The sequence below is a fragment of the Rhinolophus sinicus genome, linkage group LG13 (assembly GCF_036562045.2).
Source record: "Rhinolophus sinicus isolate RSC01 linkage group LG13, ASM3656204v1, whole genome shotgun sequence".
NCBI classification, from domain to species: domain Eukaryota; kingdom Metazoa; phylum Chordata; class Mammalia; order Chiroptera; family Rhinolophidae; genus Rhinolophus; species Rhinolophus sinicus.
This window is the reverse complement of record NC_133762.1, coordinates 36,440,924-36,462,313: the sequence shown is the minus strand read 5'-3', so window position 1 is coordinate 36,462,313 and position 21,390 is coordinate 36,440,924. Positions and strand designations below refer to the sequence as shown.

Below are 21,390 nucleotides of genomic sequence, written 5' to 3'. Positions count from 1 at the left end.
CACGTAAGTGTCCATCAATGGACGAGCAGATCAACAAAATGTGATATAAATAGAATGAAAAGGAAGGAAATTCTGACACATGCTACAGTGTAGATGAACCTTGAGGATATTATGCTAATAAAATAAGCCAGTCACAAAAGAACAAATATTGCATGATGCCACTTATATGAGTTACCTAGAATAGTCAAATTCATAGAGACGGAAAATAGAAGAATGGTTTCCAGGGGCTAGGGATGGGTGGGTGGGGTGGGTTTTTGTTTAATACGTACAGAGTTTCAGTATTGCAAGGTGAAAGAGTTCTGGAGATGGATGGTGGTCATGGTTGCACCTGAACTGTACACTTAAAATGGTTAAAATTGTAAATTTTACGTTATATGTATTTTACCACAATTTTTTAAAATTCAAAAATGGAAAAAAAATGGACAGTGGTCCGACAAGTTTCTGATTTGTTTCCATAGTGTCTATGTCACTGCCCTTTTGGAAATACCCAGTTCTTACAAAGAAAATGTATTCTTATTGTGGGGGCGGGGGTGCCTGCTTTGCTGATGCCCAAAGCAGATACTTTGTCTGCTTATTTGATGATACAGAATTAGCCTGACACCACCCCAGGCTCAGGGAGGGCAGAGCATAGGTGTCCTACAGGGTTCCCCGTCAGCCTATTTGCCTTGTAGACCCCAAACTCTGCTGCTAGAAAGAAGGAAAAAGTCTAATAGAATGAAAATCCTTTCAGCTTTATAATCCTTTGAGAGCTTTATCATAATAACAGTATCTATTAAATTAAACTTGCTAGTGTTAAGAAAAATTATCCAAAACATGTTACTAAAGTAAAAAGATGATTGTGTCATAATAAGGTATTAAATAGCAAGAGTCATCTATCTCTGAAGAGAAATTTACACAATTGATTAAGGTATTTTACAATTCTGTGAAGTAATAAGGTGTAACAATTTCCTTTTCTGCCTGGTGGAGAAAATAATCACAAAAGTCATGGTTTTATTACCCTGTAGGGTATTAATCCATTTTGTTTATAATTTAGCAATCTCATTTCAATATTTTTCTTTTTCATTGACTATAAAACCTCCAGTTTTTATATTTTATTTTGAACTGGCTTTATCATCCTGCCAGTCACCTTGTTAATGAGTTAAATGAAACTCATGGGTTAACATAGTTGAGCCATGTTCACTATTTGTATGAGAATTATGTTTTTAACATGCTGATAATTGTCCTTGACACTAAGTGTCCGACCCTGGGTTAAGCAATTCACAGACCCATGATACCCCTTTGAGATAGTTTCTATCATATCTCAGTTTTCCAGATGATAAAGCTGAGGCACAAAAAAAGATTAAATAATTCTCTAAGGGCCAATTATGTGCCAGGCCTTTTTCTAGTCACAGTTTTTCTCTCCTCCCTGGATGTCCTATGTATTTGTTCATTCACCCAATAAACATCTGTTGAGCACTTACTATATGCCAGGTACTGTGCTGGGCTGGTGACATAGGAATGTTAAAATACATTCCTTCTTTCTTACAGCTTTTGGTTTGGAGGATAGATGCTGAAACAGACAATCATGACAAGACGTAAGGGCTGTGATGAGTGGAAAGAGAGGGCTGTGGTAGAACAGAGGGAATATCCAACCCAAACTTGTGAGCATGAAATCAGAGAAGGCTTCCTGGAGTAGGTGATGCCACTCTAATAGTTTTAGGTGGGCCAGAAAAGGGGGTGAGACTCACCTCGAGATAAAGTCTCAACTCCTTAGTGTAGCATGACAGGCTGTTCATCGGACTCCTGTTTACCGCTTCATATCACTTCTCCCTCCCCACCATCTGTTCTGTTTTGGCCAAACTTAAGTACTACCAATTTCTCAAGCATGTTATATGCTTTCCCCTCTCATATTATAGTCTTTTGCACCTTCTTCTCCTTCTATCTGAGACAAGTTTTCTCCACACATTCTGTCCTAACCCCATTCCCATCGTCTCACTCGTCCTGTAGGCCCAGTTTAGGCATCACCTCCTCTGAGAAGTCTTCTCTGACCCCCAGGCTAAGTTAGAGGACTCTCCTCTCATGATTTAGAAGACCTCCTTGCTCCCCAGCCCCAGTCTTCCACCTCCCTGGCCCTCAATCTTAATACTTAGTGTACTGTATTATCATTGTCTGTTTATGTCACTCTCCCCTTCTTGATTGTCTGCTTCCTGAGCAGGGATCTTGTCTGCTTCAGATCCTAGCACACAGTAAGTGCTCAATAAATGCCTGCTGAAGAAAAGAATAAAGCAGCATATGAACAGCTTTAGAGGAAATAAAGAAAGAGGAGAGGATGGCTCTCAGAAGCTTTTAGAAATAACTTGTGAGTGGTTCAGAACAGCAGAAGCATAGAGTGTCATGGGAATTCCTACAGACTAAGCTAACAAAAATAATACGTGCCCAGAGCTGTACTAAGCGATTCACTTGTATTAGCTCATTTCATTCTCACAACAACACTATGAGGCAGGTACTATTATCCTACCTGTTTCACTGATGGACACAGAGAGGCTAAGTGGCATGGCCTAAATACACAGCTAGCAAGTGGCAGAGCTGAGATGTGAATGAATCCAGGCAGCTGTATCCTAGATCCCATGGCCCCACTCTATACCACTTCTGCTCTGGGTCCTGGGAGGAGAGAGTGGGCTGAGAAGAGTGCACAAAGATGCCCTTAAGGAGTTTATAGTCCAGAAGAGAAGACAAGGGGATAGAAAGTGACAGCGTAGCTACAATGGGAGGCAAAATTCTATTGGTTTTGTGAGAAGAGTGAGAAATCACTTCCAGCTGGGGACATCTGGGAAGGTTTTCAGAAGAAGGTGGTATCCAGCAGAGCTGTGAAAGAGTAGGGAGGATTTGGGGGAGTCTGGAGAAAAACAGCAGAAGAATAAAATATATGTAATAATACCTCATAAGAAGTTGTTTTATCTCAGCAATGCAAAGTTAGTTTACACTAGAAACTGAACGAATGCATTTTCCACATTAACACATTAAATATGGAAAATAATATAATCATTTCATTAGATAATGATAAAGGATTTGGAAAGCACAAACCGTTTACAATAAAAGCTCAGCAAACTACAGGGAATACAGTCGATAATATTGTAATAACTATATGTAAGTATGGTGTTCAGATGGGTACTAGACTTATTAGAGTGATCACTTCGTAAGGTATATAAAAGTCTAATCGCCATGTTGTACACCTGAAGCTTATATAACATTGTATGTCATCTGTAATTGTAAAATAAATTTCTTAAAAAGTCAGCAAATGGGGCAGCCGGGTGGCTCAGTTGGTTAGAGCGTGAGCTCTCAACAACAAGGTTGCCGGTTCAATTCCACACGGGCTGCATACCTGCAACTAAAGATTGAAAATGGCATCTGGACTTGGACCTAAGCTGCGCCCTCCACAGCTAAACTGAAGGACAACGCCTTGGAGCTGATAGGCCCTGGAGAAACACACTGTTTCCCAATATTCCCCGATAAAATTTATTAAAAAAAACACAAACAAACAGCAAGGAAATCCACCTTAATCTGATAAAGGGTATTTATTTTTAAAAACATACAGAAAACATATTCAATGGTAAAACATTGAAAGTTTTCCTTTATAAACCAAGAAAATGACAAGAATGCTCTCTTATATTTTCTGTCATTTCTATTTTACATTGTACTAGCGGTTGCAGCCAGAACAATAAGTTAAAAAAAGAAACTGTACAAAAATTAGAAAGGAAGAAATAAAGCTGTCATCATCTACTAGCGATATGACTATGCCTATAGAAAATGCAAAAGAATCCAACAAATAATTATTGGAATAAATAAGAGAGTCTATTAAGGTTTCTAAATACAAAATCAATGCATCAAAATTATCAGCATTTCCATATACCAGCAATAAGCAGTTAGCACATGAAATTTCTTTTCAATACCATTTTCAATACCGTTTTAAAATATGAAGGACCTAGGGAAAAATCTAACAAAGGCAAGATATCTAGAAGGAAACTTATAAAACTCTGAGAGACACCAAAGAAAATGTAAGTAAATGAAGAGATATTCTCTGTCATACATTGGATGACTCAAAATTGTGAAAATGTCAATTCTCTCCAAAGTCATTAACACATTAAATGAATACCAACACCAACCCAATCCTATCAACCTGGTGAAATGATTCTAAAGTTTACATATACAAGTTCAATATATAAAAATAGCCAAGACTCTCTTGAAGAAGAAACTTGATCTGCAAGACATGAAGATGTATTATAAAACTATACTAACTGAGATAACGTGGCATTGGTGCAGGGAGAGAAAAACATGCCACTGAAATGGAGTAAGTGGTGGTGGGAGTAAGTGGGTGGTACTGGGACAACTGGATATCCACATAAAAGAAACTAATCTTGACCTCTACTTTACACCATACACCTGAAGGTGAAAGACATAACTATAAAGCTTCTGAAGATAAATAGGAAAATATCTTTATGATCCCAGGGTAGGGAAAGATTTCTCAAACAAGGCGCAAAAAGCATGAACTCCTGGAAAAGATTGATAAAATCGGGAACTTAAAATTGAAAACTTCTGTTTTTCTAAAAACAAATGAAGTGAAAAAGATAACATTTGTGTGATCTGTGGTCAGGAAGCCAGGAGGAGCAGATTTGGCTGAGACTGGAATACATGGAAAGATACGGCTGAAGAGAGGCAGGAGCCAAGCGAGGAACACCACTTGCTCCCACCACTTGCAGGGCAGGCAAGAGCTGGAATTATCCTGACTTTATAGAGCTTCTTCTCATGTTTCCCAAGCTGGAGTATTGTGTTGATGCAAGCACATTGATAGTCAAGCACATTGGATGTTTGTGTTAGTGTCTACAGGGAAAAATACTAAGTAAAATTCATATCTATTCCTGTGCCTCCCCTTCAGGAAATCTTACTTAATGTCTACCCTCCGTTCTTCCTGCTGCAGGGTCAGTTCTGTTTGCTGCCCCAAAGCCAAATTCTTTTCTTATCTCTCCCATCCACTGAATACATACTGTGTGCTGGCAGTTCATATTTATTAGTCATCTCATTTATTCTCATAGGATGTTCTAGGAGCTAAAAAAGCATATTTTGGAGTCCAACTCACCTGGGTTTGAGTAGTCCAGCTCTGTCTTTTGCCAGTTGGGTGATTTTGAGAAGGTCAGCTCACTATTCTGTGCCTCTGTGTTCTCATCTGTAACATAGGAATAATGGCTATTTTTTCATACTCTTCATAGGACACTAATGAGAGGAAAACATATGTACTCTGCTTCCTTAATACAGTGCCTTGCACACTGTAAACTCTCAATACATCTTATTGTTATACACTTCACTGTTATCTGAAGTTGGGCCTGTTGGTTAAGCTGTGTACCTTTAGTAGCTAACAGGGGAGGGAGAGGGCTGATCCTCTGAAGTCCAGCTGGGCACACTGCCAGGCCCTGGTTCAGCCTGGCTCCTGTCAGGGCCTCTCCTCACTCACCGAAGCTGCACAGCTTCCTGTCTCCCTTATCTCCCCCCAGCACACGCTCTCTGGAGTACCACCATTTGCTTCCTCACTTCCTTTTGCCCAGTAGGACCCTCATTCTTTAGGTCTCAGTCAAATCTCAGCTGCTATCATCCCTGTGCCCACTCTGCTCTGTGGTTTTCTGACCCTCAGCCACCAGGCAAGATACAGCATGGGCGCTGGCTCCAACCCCAGCATTTCTCCTCTCTTCCCCATCCCCAGCCCTGGGTTTAGAATGGGAAAGGGGAATACCCCTCAAGCTGCCCCCACTCACCAGCTTCCCTACCCCCAACGCTCTCTTCCCTCTCCCTGTACCCAATCCCATACCCTCATCCTCTTTGAGTTCAAATCCCTGTTCTGCATTTCTAAGCTGTGTGACCTTGGGCAAGTTACTTAAACTTTCTGGGCTTTCATCATCTCATCTGTAACATGGAGACAATGAGCCTCCCGCTAGCTGCCCCAGAGAAAGTGATAAAGGTCTGGCATGTAATATGAATTTGGGGCATGTTTTATATTATACATTACATAAATATTCAAGCACATTGGATATTTGTGTTGATGGAGAGTGATCCCCCAAAATTTTTGACATACTCTGTGGTGGTTAAGATCACAAACTTTGACATCAGAGAGACATGGGTGCAAATTACAGTTTTCTGCCCCTCTGCCCTCAGACAAGATGCAGGATGGGCTCTGGCACTGGCTGTGTGACCTTAGGTAAGTCACTTACCCTCTCAGAGCCTCAGTTTCTTTATTAGTAAAATGGGAATGTTAATGAAACCCACCTCATTGGGCTGGGTATGGATAAAATGAGATTATTTATGTATAGAGCTTAATACTGTCCTGGCCCATGATAGACATTAGCTATAATAATAATTGTTGTCTCTGCCACCGTGTTTCCCTGAAAATAAGACCTAGCTAGACAATCAGCTCTAATGCGTCTTTTGAAGAAAAAAATTAATATAAGACCTGGTATTATACTATGTCATATCATATCATATCATATCATATCATATCATATCATATCATATTATAAAGACCTTGTATTATTTTACTATAAGACCCGGGTCATATTAATTTTTGCTCCAAAAGACGCATTAGAGCTGATTGTCCAGCTAGGTCTTATTTTCGAGGAAACACGGTATTCAATTTTCAGGGCACAGGGGTGTGAGGATGGTGCTTGGAAAATAGCTGTTGCTGTTGCCACCTCTCTCCATGACAGATCTCAGCTTGGTGGGAAAGACCTCTCTGTAACTGGCTCTCTGACTGGGAGTATGGCCCCACTTTAACTCCAGTGACCCAAGCTCTACCTGCATAGATTAAAGACTCACAGCACTCAATTCCAAATTGGTGCAAACATATACTTTATCACTTTCCATCCCAAAGCAGCCTCAAGCCCTCAAGGGAGAAAAAAGGCAAAGCAAAAAGATAAACAAACTCATTAGGAATCAGATAAAGCAAAGTAAAACCAAAATGAAGTGCCATTTTACACCCAACCGTCTGACAATACCAAGGGGTGGCATTGGATTTGGAGTGAGGGGACTCTCATTCACTGCTGGGAATATAAAATGGCCCAAATCTTTTGTAAAACAGTTTGTCAGTATCTTGTAAAATTGAAGATGCAGGTACCCCATGACTCAGCTATTCCACTCCCAGGTTTGCACCTACAAAGATTCTCCCACACGTGCACAAGAAAACATGTACAAGAATGTTCATACCAGCACTGTTTGCAATAGCGAAAAACTGGAGAAAAAACGTTTAATGTCTAACAACAGAATGGACAAATAAATTGTGGCGTATTCATAAGATGGCATGTTATAAAGCAGTGAAGATTAATGGGCCTACACTTAACATGGATGAATCTTATTAATATGTCAGATGAAAAAAGCAAGTTGCTGAGGAATATATGGGCTTCAATGTCATTTATAGAAAGCTCAAAATATACAAAATACCACTATATATTGCTTAGGGATATATGCTTATATAGTGTAAGTATATACAAGGTCTGACAATTAAGTTTACAAACTTGTTGCAATGATGTTGCTAACCTTTTTTGATATCAGAGGGATTATTCATTATGAATTTGTACCTACTAGACAAACAGTTAACCAAGTTTACTGCTTGGAAGTGCTGAAAACCTGTGTGAAAAAGTTAGACAACCTGAACTTTTCTCCACAACAATTCCTGGCTCTTGCATCACGACAGTGCACCAGCTTAAAAGGCACTGTCTGGGAGGGTTTTTAGCCAGTAAACAAATAACTGTATTGGAACACCCTCCCTACTCACATGATCTGGCCCCCAATGACTTTTTTCTTTACCCAAAGATAAAGGAAATATTATAAGGAAGACATTTTGATGACATTCAGGACATCAAATGTAATAAGAGGACAGCTCTGATGGCCATTCCAGAAAAAGAGTTCCAACATTGCTTTGAAGGGTGGACTAGGTGCTGGCATCGGTGCATAGCTTCCTAAGGGGAGTACTCCAAAGGTGACCAGTGATATTCAGCAATGAGGTATGTAGCACTTTTTCTAGGCTGAGTTTGTGAACTTAATTGTCTGACCTCGTAGAAATGTAAGGTAAGGAAAACTAGCAAATACCGATTAGTGGTTATTTTGGTGGTGGGGCAGGGGAGAGTGATATGATTGGAGAGGAGTACACTGGGGGCTTCAATTACATTGGTAATATTTTATTTCTTATGGGAGAGTGGTAGGAACATGTATGTTTGTAATGAACTTCAAGCATAAAATAATTCTTCAAATAATATTTCATAATTATTTTTTATAAAAGCCAAGACAATATAATTGACAGTAATTTAAGTCCTTCCACTTTTCCTGAGTCTCAGTCCGTGAAAACAAGGCCCTCATTCTTCTGACGAGACTATTTTTGTGAGCTGGAAAAAACTGTGGTGTTATTTCTAAGCTAGGTTGCAACAAGCTACCGTGTTTCCCCGAAAATAAGACCGGGTCTTAAATTAATTTTTGCTCCAAAAGACACATTAGGGCTTATGTTCAGGGGATATCATCCTGAGAAATCATGCTAGGGCTTATTTTCTGGTTAGGTCTTATTTTCGGGGAAACACGGTAAGAGGTCAGCACGGACACTCTTGAATATGTTCAGTTGAGAGCATGGGAGTCTGGTGTATGTCCAGGTTTGCCCTGATTCCACTCTCCCTCCAAGGAAGTATATAAAACAAAGAGTTAAAATTCCCCCTAAACCCTTTATTTAATTCCATTCCCCAGGGATAATCTCTATTGACTGTATCCTTCCATGAATTTTTCATATGTATATACAAATACACAGATTCAGACGTAAAGCTATTTTTTAAAATATGAGAATGGAATTATATATAATTACTTGGATGGAAGTAAAAATTTTTAAACTAAAAATAGATGGAATTATACTATATGTATTGTTCCATATTTCCTTTATTCACTACACTTGATCTTAGCCAAAAGGCTGAGAAGCGATTCCCTCCTTTATTCACTTATGAAAATCTCAAGTCAATATATCAGCTTATAATGACCTGCCACCTTCTTTTACCTAATCTATTACTGAAACTTCTATTTTTAACTCAACAAGAGATTTATGGTCATATTCTAGATGCAAAATTTCCAACAATACAGATAGAGTGATAAAGCCCTTCACAAAATAAAGTGAAAAGGATTGCCACCCCTGACACACGCGCGTGCACACACACACACATACACACACACTCCTAATCTCAGGCCTCTCCCCCTAGATCTAAACCACTGCTGTATTTTCTGTATATCCTTCCAGAGTCACTCACTGCCATAAAGAAATAAGTTTTTTAGTTGTTGTGTGTGTAGTTGACACATAAATGTTTCTAAACGGGACTCCATCTTACTTGTGTGGCCTTGATAAGGGTTTAGAGCCTGCTCTCACCTTCCTCAACAACCTTCCTTAGACCCAACACAAACCCCGAGCTCCAGACCCCACAGATTCTCCTCACAAATACACTGTGAGGGCAGTGGTGACAGGTCACTGCCTTCAGGCCACACCATGGCACCCTCTCCTAACTTCCATCCCAACAATAGCAGCGTGAAAGGGTGTAATGAATGCCAAGATAGAACTCCTCCAGAGAGACAAATGGAAAACACACAGGATGGAACCTTGGAAGGCTGGTTCAAGATCACAATTCCTTATGGGATGAAGTATGACAAGACATGGCTAATGAATTCAATTCAGAGCCATTGCAGTGTACCCTCTACTCCAGTGGCTTTCCGCTATGCAAACAACCAGGCTCGGTTCTTTGTCCAGGGTGCTAGTACTGCCTCTGCATTGAAGGATGTCAGCTGTGAGATTCGTGATGATGCAAATCGAAAGACAGCTATCTTTGTCAATGCTTCTCCTGTACCCTACTCTGTACAGAATAAGTTGGAGTCAAAGGAAATGGAGCTGAAGCTGACCATAAACTAATGATATGATATCTCCCAGTAAGCTCTTGACCTTCATAAGCTCCACTTTGACCCAGACTTGGTGGGCCTTGATATTGATATAATCCTGAATCGAAGAAACTGTGGCTGCCACCCTGCAGATCATCAGAAAGAATTTCCCTGAGCTATTGTCTTTGAACTTGTGCAAGAACAAACTGTACCAGCTGGATGGCCTGTCTGACATTATAAAGATGGCCCCCACAGTCAAGATCCTGAACCTCTCTAAAAACGAGCTGAAGGGGCCGGCCCGGTGGCTCAGGCGGTTAGAGCTCCGTGCTCCTAACTCCGAAGGCTGCCGGTTCGATTCCCACATGGGCCAGTGGGCTCTCAACCAGGTTGCCAGTTCAATTCCTCGAGTCCCGCAAGGGATGGTGGGCTCTGCCCCCTGCAACTAAGATTGAACACGGCACCTTGAGCTGAGCTGCCTCCCGGATGGCTCAGTTGTTGGTTGGAGCACGGGTTCCCAACCACAAGGTTGCCAGTTCAATTCCTCGACTCCCGCAAGGGATGGTGGGCAGCGCCCCCTGCAACTAAAATTGAACACAGCACCTTGAGCTGAGCTGCCGCTGAGCTCCCGGATGGCTCAGTTGGTTGTTGGAGCCTGTCCTCTCAACCACACGGTTGCCGGTTCGACTCCCGCAAGGGATGGTGGGCTGTGCCCCCTGCAACTAGCAACGGCAACTGGACCTGGAGCTGAGCTGCGCCCTCCACAACTAAGACTGAAAGAACAACAACTTGAAGCTGAACAGAACCCCCTACAATTAAGATTGAAAGGACAACAATTTGACCATTGTTCCCCCAATAAAGTCCTGTTCCCCTTCCCCAATAAAATCTTTAAAAAAAAAAAAAAAAAAAAAAAAAAAACGAGCTGAAGGTGGTATGTGAGTTAGACAAGATGAAAGGGCGGAGGCTCGAAGAACTGTGGCTGGAAGGGAACCCCTTGCGCAGCACCTTTCCAGACCAGTCCACCTACACATGTGCCATCAGGAAATGTTTCCCCAAGTTGTTATGCCAGGATGGCCAGGAGTTACCCCCACCAATTATAAGTAACATTGCAGACCTAGAGATAATCAAACCTTGTAAGGAAAGCTATAAAGGATCTGAGACCCTGAAGAATCCAGCCTTTCAATTCCTGCTTCAGTATTACTTGACCTACGACTATGGATACCGACAGTGCTTATCACGATGAGGCCTGCTTCTCCCTGACCATTTCCTTCGACCCCGAGGACCTAGCACCAAGAAGTTTGTGCGAGTACTTCAAGGATAGCAGGGATATGAAGAAAGTCAAGAATCATGACCTGCGGGTTCAGCTGCTGAAGCACAGAAAACATGACATGTTGACTCCCTCAATGAGTCACCTAAAACTCAGTATTATCTTAACTCCTATGTGATAGACCTGTGTGTCCAGACAAAAATGATGCTCTGTGTTTCTGTCAGTGGGGTGTTCAAGGAAGTGGAAGTAAAGTCTCAAGGGCCTGTCCGTGCCTTCACCCGAAGCTTCATCTTGACTTCTGGCAACAATTCCAGTCTGTGCATCTTGAACAATGAACCTATTGTGGGGAATGCCAGGACAAAGAAACCCAGAGTGCCTTCTCCATTCTAGTACCCACATCCACCTCCAGCCCACCAGCCTCTCCACGGAGCAGCAAGAAATGGTGCAGGTTATCTCCACCCAATCTGGGATGAACCTCCAATTGTCCCAGAAGTGCCTTCAGGACAAAGAGCAGAACTAAACCAGAGTTGACCAGGGCTTCACTACGCTCAAGACCAACGGCCAAATCCCAGAGGAGGCCTTCAAACAAATCCCCTAAAAAGAGCCCTTGGAAGTCATCTTTGCCTTCATCTACATCGTTTTGGTTTCTCTTTTCTCCAGCTGTGTAGAGCGCCCCTGAAAAATGTGTTTTTATATGAGCAAGAATGATTCCACTTTGTATGAGGAAGAGTAACTCCATCTTGGACACTGAGTAGTATGGAAATTCCCCATGAAGATAAACAACAAGTAAACAACCACCAGATGGATGGTGTGGCAGCTGCAGGGACTAATAGGAAACAAGTCTGTGAGGACCGATAAGGTGACGTCATACATCTCTACTGAAGTCCTTAAGAACCCAGGACTTTGACAGCTCAGAGAGCCGGTCTCGACTGAGAGGTGACTACTCCAAAAACCTGCTTGTTCCATCAGACTCAGACCGAACCTCTGCCAGACCGACCTCCCGGACCAGCTGCCCTGCACACAGAATCTGATAGTCTCTGGGACTGGTTCATTATCAAAATACTTTACTAAATTGTTATTGCTATATTGATGGCCATATTGCTATGATTATATTGTGATACTGATGTTAAGGAGGCTATTCTTCCCACTGTATTTTCTGTGTGAATAAATGAACATATTGAAATGCACTAGACTTGTGTGTTTGCCTTAATTCTCACTCGAAGCCACGGCTACCATGGAGGCCTCAGTCAGTGCCAGGTAGATCCTGAGGGTCTGAGAGTCTCTTGGGGGTTAGTCCCTCTGACTTGCAGGAAGAGACTGCAGCAGTTCCGTGAGTCCAGCAGACTGTCGTGACACCAGCCTAAGGTCATGCCCATGATTGGGGTTAGAGGCCTGGCTGATGGAGAAGCCAAAGTGACCTAACTACCTGAGGGCCAGTTGTTCTGTTTATTTTCCCCACTCATGATTGCTGTTTATTTTCATAATAAGAGTGATGTTATACATTGGAAAAAAATAAAATAAATAAATGTTTCTAAACGGTACATAATGTTCTGCAATTTACTCTTGCAGATTTATGCACGTCATAACTATCTTATTAAGTCATCCATTAGCTGATATTTATTATGATATTGTTCATTATGTGCACTCTTCTAGGCACAGTAACGAACAAGATGGACAGCCTCTATGCCTAGGAACTTACATTCTTGTAGGATATTCAGACAATAAACATGTAAATAATTTCAGGTAGTGCTAAGTAATATGATGAAAATAGAGTGGGGATTGGGCAGGGAAAGTATTTTATTAACTACTGCATAGTATTCCACAGTATAAATTATCATACTTTAGGGGCGTAGCTTTCTAATTTTTCTACTTACTTTCTGGATTTCTAGAGTAAGAAATACATTTTATACTGCTATCATACCCATCATGGAAACATACACATAGAAAACCAAAACACACATACAACCGAGCCAATATTTCATGAAATAATGTTTAACTTTACCAAGGGTGATGCACTTGAAAAATTTTATTGTGTTCTATTTCATTAAAAAAACCAAAAAACAAAACAAAACAAAAAACTCTACTAATCATGACCTGCTATATTGTTTTCATTGTCCACTAATAAGATGGTGAACTCCATTTGAAAAATATTGCTTTAAGTAACCAATCCTCTGTTGAGATTTAGATGGGTCATAATTCTCTCCTGGTACAAGTGATAGTACAGTGAACTGCTCTATATTCATATTGTGACTATTTCTGAGAGCAAGATCCCTGATTGCATAATTACTATTTCTTTAAAATTCTGACAAAATGTAGCCAGCATGCTGGGAAACTGGATTCTAATCCCCCATCTCTCACATCATGATGCATAAACTTTGGGCAAGTCCCTGAACTTCTCTGGACTTTGGTTTCCCTGTTACTAAAGCTTGCTGGTCTCTACACCCTAGACTCTACTTTAAGTTGAAAACAGATGCCCCACCTCCTGACTCAGAGAGGGCAGGACTTCTGACTCCCAGCCCTTCTCCCCCCTTTCCGCTGCTCTCTGTCCCTCAGAAAGCTGCTCAGGGAAAAGGGAAAAGGCAGGTCTGGGCAGGAGGGTGCGATGCAGGGCGGGACAAGGGGAGGGCCAGGGGGAGGCCGGCCCCCTAGTAGGAAATGAGCCGGGTAGGAATAACACTTTATAAGCCTGACGCCCTTTCCTCCTCCCATCCCCCCTGGCCACCTTCCAGCCTCCACTGTTCAACCTCCTCCCCTCCCAGGCAGTCCTCACTTCTGGTTCCTCTAGGCTGCATCCAGTGGGAGCGCCCAGTCTGCCAGAGCCAAGAGCCCAGGTGGGTTCAAGAACCTCAGCCCCAGGATGTTGACGACACTGCTTCTACTGCTCCTGCCGGGCGGGGCCCATGGTAGCCAGGAAGCCTCAGATGGTGAGTTTGGGGGCACATCTGCCTCAGGATGATTCTGAAAAGCCTCAGCCTATCTGGGTTCGTGGGCAAGACCAGAGGAGAGCTTATCCCACAGTGTCTGTGTCTGCAGCTGGCTAGATATCTCTTTAGGGCAGGATCCTAGGGACTGGTTTGTGTCCCAAAGCCAAGGTGAGGAAGTATAGTTCGGCACATGGGAAGGAGGAGATGGAGATTGCTGGAGGAAAACAGGACTGGAAAAATGGGAAACGGACAGATACAAAGGGTGAGGGAATTAGCCTCAGGGTGAGGGGAGAGATGGGATAAAGTCTGGAGAGGGAGAGCTGAGGGTGATGATGAATGGGGTGAGTCTAGGGAAGATACTCAGAGATAAGATGGCAGATGGAAGGAATGGGAAAACACTGGGAGAACTGAAGGAAGATTTGGGGCTGAGATATGTGAAACAGAAACAGAGACTAGAGAAGGTGGATTTAGATTGGGGGCAGTTGATAAGATGAAGCTAGGGGAAAGAGAAGCTGTGGTCAGTGGGAGAACTCATAGGAGATCAGGCTGCCCATTTAGGCACAGAAGGGAAGTTATTGCCCTGCATTGTAATTGCACAAGGGCCTTCTCTCCCCTCTCCCACAATCTCTATAGCTTCAATCTTCCCCTGAGAGAGGGAGCAAATAATAACCAGTATTCAATGAGTGCTCACTATAGTTAATGCATGTATTGACTCATTTAACCCCCACAAAATCTCTACAGGGTAGGTAATATTATCTCCATTTCACAGAGGAGGAGACTGGGGCACACAGCAGTTAAGAACCTTTTCTAGGGTTACCCACACAGGTACTTATTCACACCTGCAGACACAGAGCACTTCTCAAATGCAGACGTGGTCACGACACACCACACACAGAGATTTACAACCCCGGATTCATTTCCTCCTCAGACATTCTCTGGGCACCTACTCTGTGCCAGGCCCTTCCTAAGTGTAGGAGGCAGAGATAACCAGGCATGATTCCATAGCCTAGAGGAGCCGCAGTGTGTTTGGAGACAGTTTTGTAGAATCTGGGATCACTGAAATAGATCCACTGTGTCTGGGAGGGTAAAGAGAAGAGGCTTCAGGAAAACTCCAAGGAGAGGACAACTGAGCCGGGTCTTGAAGCATGAATAGAAGTTTGCCAGGAGGAAGAGCAACCCTGACATGCTATTTACATGTCAGTTAAAAGGCATCACGAGGAACTCCAAGGAGTCTAATATATCTAAGCACTGGAAAGAAGCTGAAAAAGGCAGCTGTGGCCTGGTCCCCTAAAGACTTTGGACTTGAGTCTGTGGCTAGCCCATAGGGAAGCAGTATAGCTGGCTGGCTAAGAGTGCTGGATTCAGACAGCCTGCCTTCAAACCTTGGCTCTCCTGTACCATTTTAGCCTGTTTCCCATTTGGATTGGGATTCATAATAGTAGCTACTGCCTTATGTTAATGGAAGGCGCAAATAAGATAATAATGTAAGTAAAGTACAGTGACCAGGTCATAATAAGCACAATGACTATTAGCTATCATGATTGATAGGGAAGTGTGTCACTGCAGGATGTTAAGCAGAAGGACATCACCTTATTTCTGGGTCAGGTGGAGGTCAGATTAGAAGGGGTGAAACTGAAAAATGAGGGCAGGAGCATGAGGAAAGAAGTGACCACCTGAGTCCAGATGAGAACCAGTGAGGCCTGAAGTAGGGTAGTGGCGGAGGAGACACAATTTGGATTTTATTGTAGGTCAGGATTTGTTAATCAAGTGCAAATGAGGGGAGGCAGGGGTGAGAAAAAGAGATTGGAGGGTCTCTTCCACAGACTGGATTATTCTGAGGCAAATCGCTTCTCCTCTTCCAGCCTCAGTTTCCTCACCTGTAAAATGGAGATAATAATCCCTGTCCTGTCTTCCTGGCAAGGTTACTGTGAGCATCACCTGGGAGGAAGGGTGGGAGGACACTTTATAGTTTATGAAGGGCTGGGAAGGTGGGCAGCCTGCCTCCAGCCTTCGGGTAAGGGGTTATTATGTCTGGCTACACGCCGACTCGTCCCACGCTGGCCAGGGACCAACGCGCTGACTTCTGCCCCAGGCCCCCGGAACTTTCACATGCTCCAGATCTCCTACTTCCCAGACCCCTACCAAGTGTTGCACCAAGGCAACGCATCGCTGGGGGGGCTTCCGACACACGAGCTGAAAGGCCAGGGCTCCAATATCACGATCCTCCAGCTGCGTCCCTTGCAGGAGCCCGAAAGCTGGGCACACACGGAGAAAAGTGTCCGGGTCTACCTGCAGGAGTTCCACGACCTAGTGCAACTGGTGCACAAGGAGAGGGGCGTGGCCTGTGAGTAGCTCGCGCGGGAGGGGGCGGGGAAGGGGCCGTGGCCTGGGCGGGGCCCGGGCAAATGGGGCGGGGCCTTATGGAAGGGACTGGTTCCAAAAGGGATCTTGTGGATGAGTGTGGTCTTCTGTGGGCGGGAAGCCCTCAGGAGTCCAGTGTGCCTCCGCATTTACTGATTACTGGGTGGGAGTTTCAGGCTGGAGAGGAGTGGGTGTCCTAACTTATGGGCCCTCCATTGGGCCCTCTTCCTGCTGGTATGACCTCAGGGTAGAACCTGTTGGGAGGCCCTGTCCCTTATACACCCTGAACCTCGAAAGTTCCCACACCTGGCACCCTCTCTAAACAGACCCCTGACCCTGAATCCCCCGTCCACAGTTCCTCTGACCATTCGCTGCTTCCTGGGCTGTGAGCTTCCTCCTGAGGGCTCTAGAGCCCATATCTTCTTCGAAATGACTGTGAATGGAAGCTCCTTTGTGAGTTTCCAGCCAGAGAACTCCTCATGGGTGGCAGGGCCCCAGGCCCAGTCCAGACTGGTCACCTACACCCTGCATCAGCTCAACACCTACAATCGTACTCGGTTGGAACTGCAGGAATTCCTGCAGAACACCTGTGTGGAGTACGTGCAGGAACACATCAAGAGAGAGCCGAAAGGTATGATGGGACTGGCCAGGGGCCTGTGTGTTGGGTGGGTTCCAGGCAAATGGATGGACCTGAGGGATGGATACCTTGAGCAACAGGAGGCCCCGGGCTGGGGGTTTGGAACAGAGGACACATAGCTTAAGTCACTTGGGTGAGACCCCGTGGGGTTTAACTCAAACCATGGGATTCCTCGGGGGTATGTTCTTCAGGCTAACTCTCTGCATGTTCTCCAGGGAGCAAAACAGGCCGCCCCTACACTTCGCTCATCCTGGGTGTCCTGGTGGGCAGTTTCCTCATCGCTGGTGTGGCTGTAGGCATCTTCCTGTGCACAGGTGGACGGCGGTGTTAATCACTCTCCAGCCCCCTCTGGAAAAGGGTTGGACTGATGGGTGTCTGGCAAGGGAAGATCTCAGCTCACTGAAAACCCAAACAGATTCCCAGTCTGGGACATTATGTCCCAAAAGGTTTGGAGTGACAGCTCTTTTCTTCTCCCAGATCTGCCCACCAAGAGTTTCGGGGCAGGAAAAGGGAGAAGTCTAGACAGACAGAGGACTTCTAAGAACCTAAGAACATGCATGGTTTGCTGAATTGGTCTGAGAAATGAATGCTTCTCTATCTTTGTGGAAAAGAGATAATGGAGTTGGGATGCTGATTGTGGGGTCTGTAGACCATTCTCCAAAAGACAGACACAATCACCTGAGGCATTCAAAACACATAACCAAATAAAACACATCATCCAAAACGAAAACAAACAACATGCAATGTTGTTTGTGTGTCAGACTTGGTGTATCAGCCTTGGGAAGGTATGATGGTATAATAGAAGTAGAAAGAAATAACCAGAGAAATGGAGGAAGTGTAAAATCCAAGTAATATGGGAGCTAGCAGTTGTTAATGAATCAATCAATTAATAATATTAATAAATTCCTTACGTATAAGGCCTTATTATTTCCTCTGCAAAACTTCTGGAAAAATAGCCTATACTCTTTGCTTCTACTTTCTCATCTCTCACTTACTCTTCAACCCACTGCAGTCTGACTGCTCTAAAATCATCAATGAACTCTAATTGTGAAGCCTTCATGCTCCATAATATCTGCAACATTTCACTGTGGACTAGAACTCTGTGTACCCCAGCTTCTGAGATTCCATACTTCTAATTTTTAGAAACCATTCTTGCCACTCTTTCAATCCATAAGTAAGAGGGCAAGTATGTCGTCTTACTCACTTCACCTTGGAAATGTTAGCTTCCTTAGAATTCCATTTTTGGGCTCCTTTTGTTCCCCTTGAAACTCTACCCTTTCTGGGTGACCCACTAACTTCCATGGCTTCAAATATCACCTATCTGTGGTAATTTCCATGGGAAGCAATATAATCTTGTCTTTGAGAGCTTTGTCATTAGACAGACTTGAGTTTTATTTCTTTGAGCCAGGCATTTTAACTTCTTCAAGTCTCAATTTCTTCATAAACAAAAGTTATGATAAAATGTACAAAAAGTGTACAAGTTCTGACAATTAAGTTCACGAACACATCCTAGAAAAAGTGCTACATACCTCATTGCTGAATATCACTACGGTCACCTTTGAAGTACTTCCCCTGGGAAGCTATGCACCGATGCCAGCGCCTAGTCCATCCTTCAAAGCAATTTTGGAACTCTTTTTCTGGAATGGCCATCAGAGCTGTCGTCGTATTACCCTTGATGTCCTGAATCTCATCAAAATGCCTTCCTTTCAATATTTCCTTTATCTTCAGATAAAGAAAGACATCATTGGGGGCCAGATCAGGTGAGCAGGGAGGGTGTTCCAATACAGTTATTTGTTCACTGGCTAAAACTCCCTCAAAAATGAGCTGATGAATTGTTATAATGCAAGAGCTTCGGGACCATTTCTGCACACACCTTTCTCATGCCAAGATTTTCAGTTAAGATTTTCCTCACTGTTTCTCTATTGATGTTTACTTGGTCTGCTATGCTTCTCACAGTCAACCAGTGATTTTGACACACAATTTGATGAATTTTTGCAATGTTTTCATCAGTTCTGCTCGTTATTGGCCACCCTGACCTCTCTTCATCAGTGACGTGTTCTCTCCCCTCAGAAAAACATTTAATCCATTTGTCCACTGCCATTTTCTTCATGGCAGTATCCCCACAAACTTGGATTAAGATATCCCTGATTTCACTTCCACTCTTGCCAAGTTTAACAAAAAATTTAATGTTTGTTTGTTGCTCTAATTCAAGTTCAGACATTCTTGCAACAGCACACAAAAACATGCAACAACAATAAGAAACACCACTCAGCAAGACACCGCTACACGTCGTCATAAACACAGCTGTGAGACACTGATATACCAAGGTTATGAAACCTTACCGAGCTGTTTGTACAGAGCTGCCCACGTAAGCGCCTGGTGGCAAGTTTGTGAACTTAATTGTCAGACCTCATATACTAAAAAGAATACCTCTTTACCTCATAGAGGCATTATTCATATTAAATTAAGAATATATATGTATACTCGATAAATACAGCACTTGCTGCTGACCTCCAGACCCTGCCATTTGCATTAATTCTTGAAAATCATCCCTGCCTTAATATTATGCAGGCATTTTAGAGTCGACATGTTCAAAATAAGCTCCAGATCTTTCTCCCCAAAACTGTTCTCTCTCTTCTGTTTACTATCAGTTAAACAGAATTACCATCAAACCATATCAATGTAAAGACCCCAGTGTTAACCTTTATTTACTCCCTCTTCATCCCCACCTACAAAATACAGTCTCTGTAGAATCCATTCCCTCCTATCTACTCCATTGCTTTTGTTCAAGATATCATAATTCATCACTTTCTCTGTGGTAGGCATGGAGGTGTGCCACCCACCTTCAAGGAAATACTTGCTGTTCGCCTACAGAGTGTATAGCCAGCATATAGCATCTTGCTGCTTCAGTTCCTTCGGTGTCTGCCTCACCTACAGAGAACAGTCTGCACAAGGTCATACTTATCATGGGGCTGTCCTCATGTGATGACTGAGCAAGTGTACAGGTTTGGCCATTTTGTCCTACGGCAAGACAATTCTGATGAACAGTACTCACTCCAGAGCTCCTCGCCAGGTTAGCTGGGTCTGTGGTGGATCTACATTGCAGTTTGACTTTTCCCTCTCTTCAATCCTGCTTATTCCCCCTAATTAGTGTCTTGCACCTCAGATTCTGTCTCAGCATCTGCTTCGAGAAAACCCAATCTGTGACTGACACCTCTCTTTCTGTCTCCAAATTGAGAAATTTTCTTAATCTTTTGTCTGGATCGTGGCAATAACTTCCTCCTAATTGTTCTTCTGGTAATCTGATTTGTCTGAGTTCAGTTTCATCCTCTACATGATAATTAAAAAAAAAAAAGAAACAGATCTTATCATCTCATTGTTCTGTTTTTTAAATTTCCCATACTTATTGAGCTAAATTCAGCATCTTCAAAATGACATTTAAGGACTTGTACAATCTGGCTCCACCCTAATTTTCAAATTTTATTTTCTACCACTTCTTTTTGCCCAATTGTGCTTTAGGTTATCAATTCTTAAAGCATATTTTAGAATGACAGAAGTAATACAACAACAGTAGCAATACAGAAGTTTACAGAGAAAAAATAAAAGGCCCCTGATCTCTCCTCCCTAAACCCTTCCCCCAAGTTATGCCAAGATTCTTAGTTGCAAGCAACAGAAACCAACTCTGCCAACTGAAGGGAGAAATAAATATATTGGAAGGTTATCAAGTAATCTTCAGAGTTGATGGGAAGGCGAGCTAATCAAGCTCAGAAAATAGAACCAGGGATCATCGCCAAAGTCACAACACAGGAAAGGTCTAGGTAAATAACACAGCTAGAACCACTACCTCCATCACTACTGCAGGCTGCCGTCTTAAATGAATTCTACTCTGTCCCTGTGTCTTTACACTCTTTGTTCAAGATTCAAAGTTCTGGTGGGAGCATCCAACTGACCAAGCCTAGATCATGTTGCCTTGGCCTTAGCTGCCAGGGGGGGTCGGGGGGAAGGGAAAATTTAGGTATCTTTGGCTTCTCTTGTGGGAGGTGGAACGCTGTTTCCCATTAAGATTCATATAGAGGAAGAGGTTTCAGATGTTGAAAAACCAAAAAACAAAAACAAACCCTAAATTTTCACTCTGTCTCATCATCAATTTATTTACTCACTCAGTAAATGTTTATCAGTAACTTCCATATACAAAGTACACATGCATGTACTTTAGAAGATATAAAATGATTAAGACATGATCCTTCTTGAGAAGCTCCTTGTTTACTTGGGAAGATAAAAACATATACAAA

At 43.0% G+C, this 21,390-nt stretch overlaps 1 protein-coding gene and 2 pseudogenes across 1 annotated transcript; 2 read left to right on the top strand and 1 right to left on the bottom strand.

Annotated features, from left to right (window-relative positions):
* Positions 1 to 8,875: 8,875 nt before the first annotated feature.
* LOC141568418 (U2 spliceosomal RNA) lies at positions 8,876 to 8,977 on the bottom strand (annotated as a pseudogene).
* Positions 8,978 to 9,529: 552 nt separating this feature from the next.
* On the top strand, positions 9,530 to 11,774 carry LOC109447775 (nuclear RNA export factor 2; annotated as a pseudogene).
* A 2,123-nt stretch (positions 11,775 to 13,897) lies between these two features.
* Positions 13,898 to 17,832, top strand: PROCR (protein C receptor). The gene is made up of 4 exons (XM_019732509.2): positions 13,898 to 14,100; positions 16,193 to 16,444; positions 16,817 to 17,092; positions 17,314 to 17,832. Exons 1-4 carry the CDS (start codon positions 14,034 to 14,036, stop codon positions 17,427 to 17,429), a joined length of 711 nt encoding a protein of 236 aa, XP_019588068.2. The 5' UTR covers positions 13,898 to 14,033; the 3' UTR covers positions 17,430 to 17,832.
* The last annotated feature ends 3,558 nt before the right edge of the window (positions 17,833 to 21,390 follow it).

Bases quoted from the DNA above. Each gene is read 5' to 3' on its own strand.
- PROCR (XM_019732509.2), top strand. From the start codon at position 14,034: ATGTTGACGACACTGCTTCTACTGCTCCTGCCGGGCGGGGCCCATGGT. The intron at 16,445-16,816 runs GTGAGTAGCTCG...CCCCGTCCACAG, and splicing joins CAAGGAGAGGGGCGTGGCCT to TTCCTCTGACCATTCGCTGC. The intron at 17,093-17,313 runs GTATGATGGGAC...CATGTTCTCCAG, and splicing joins CATCAAGAGAGAGCCGAAAG to GGAGCAAAACAGGCCGCCCC.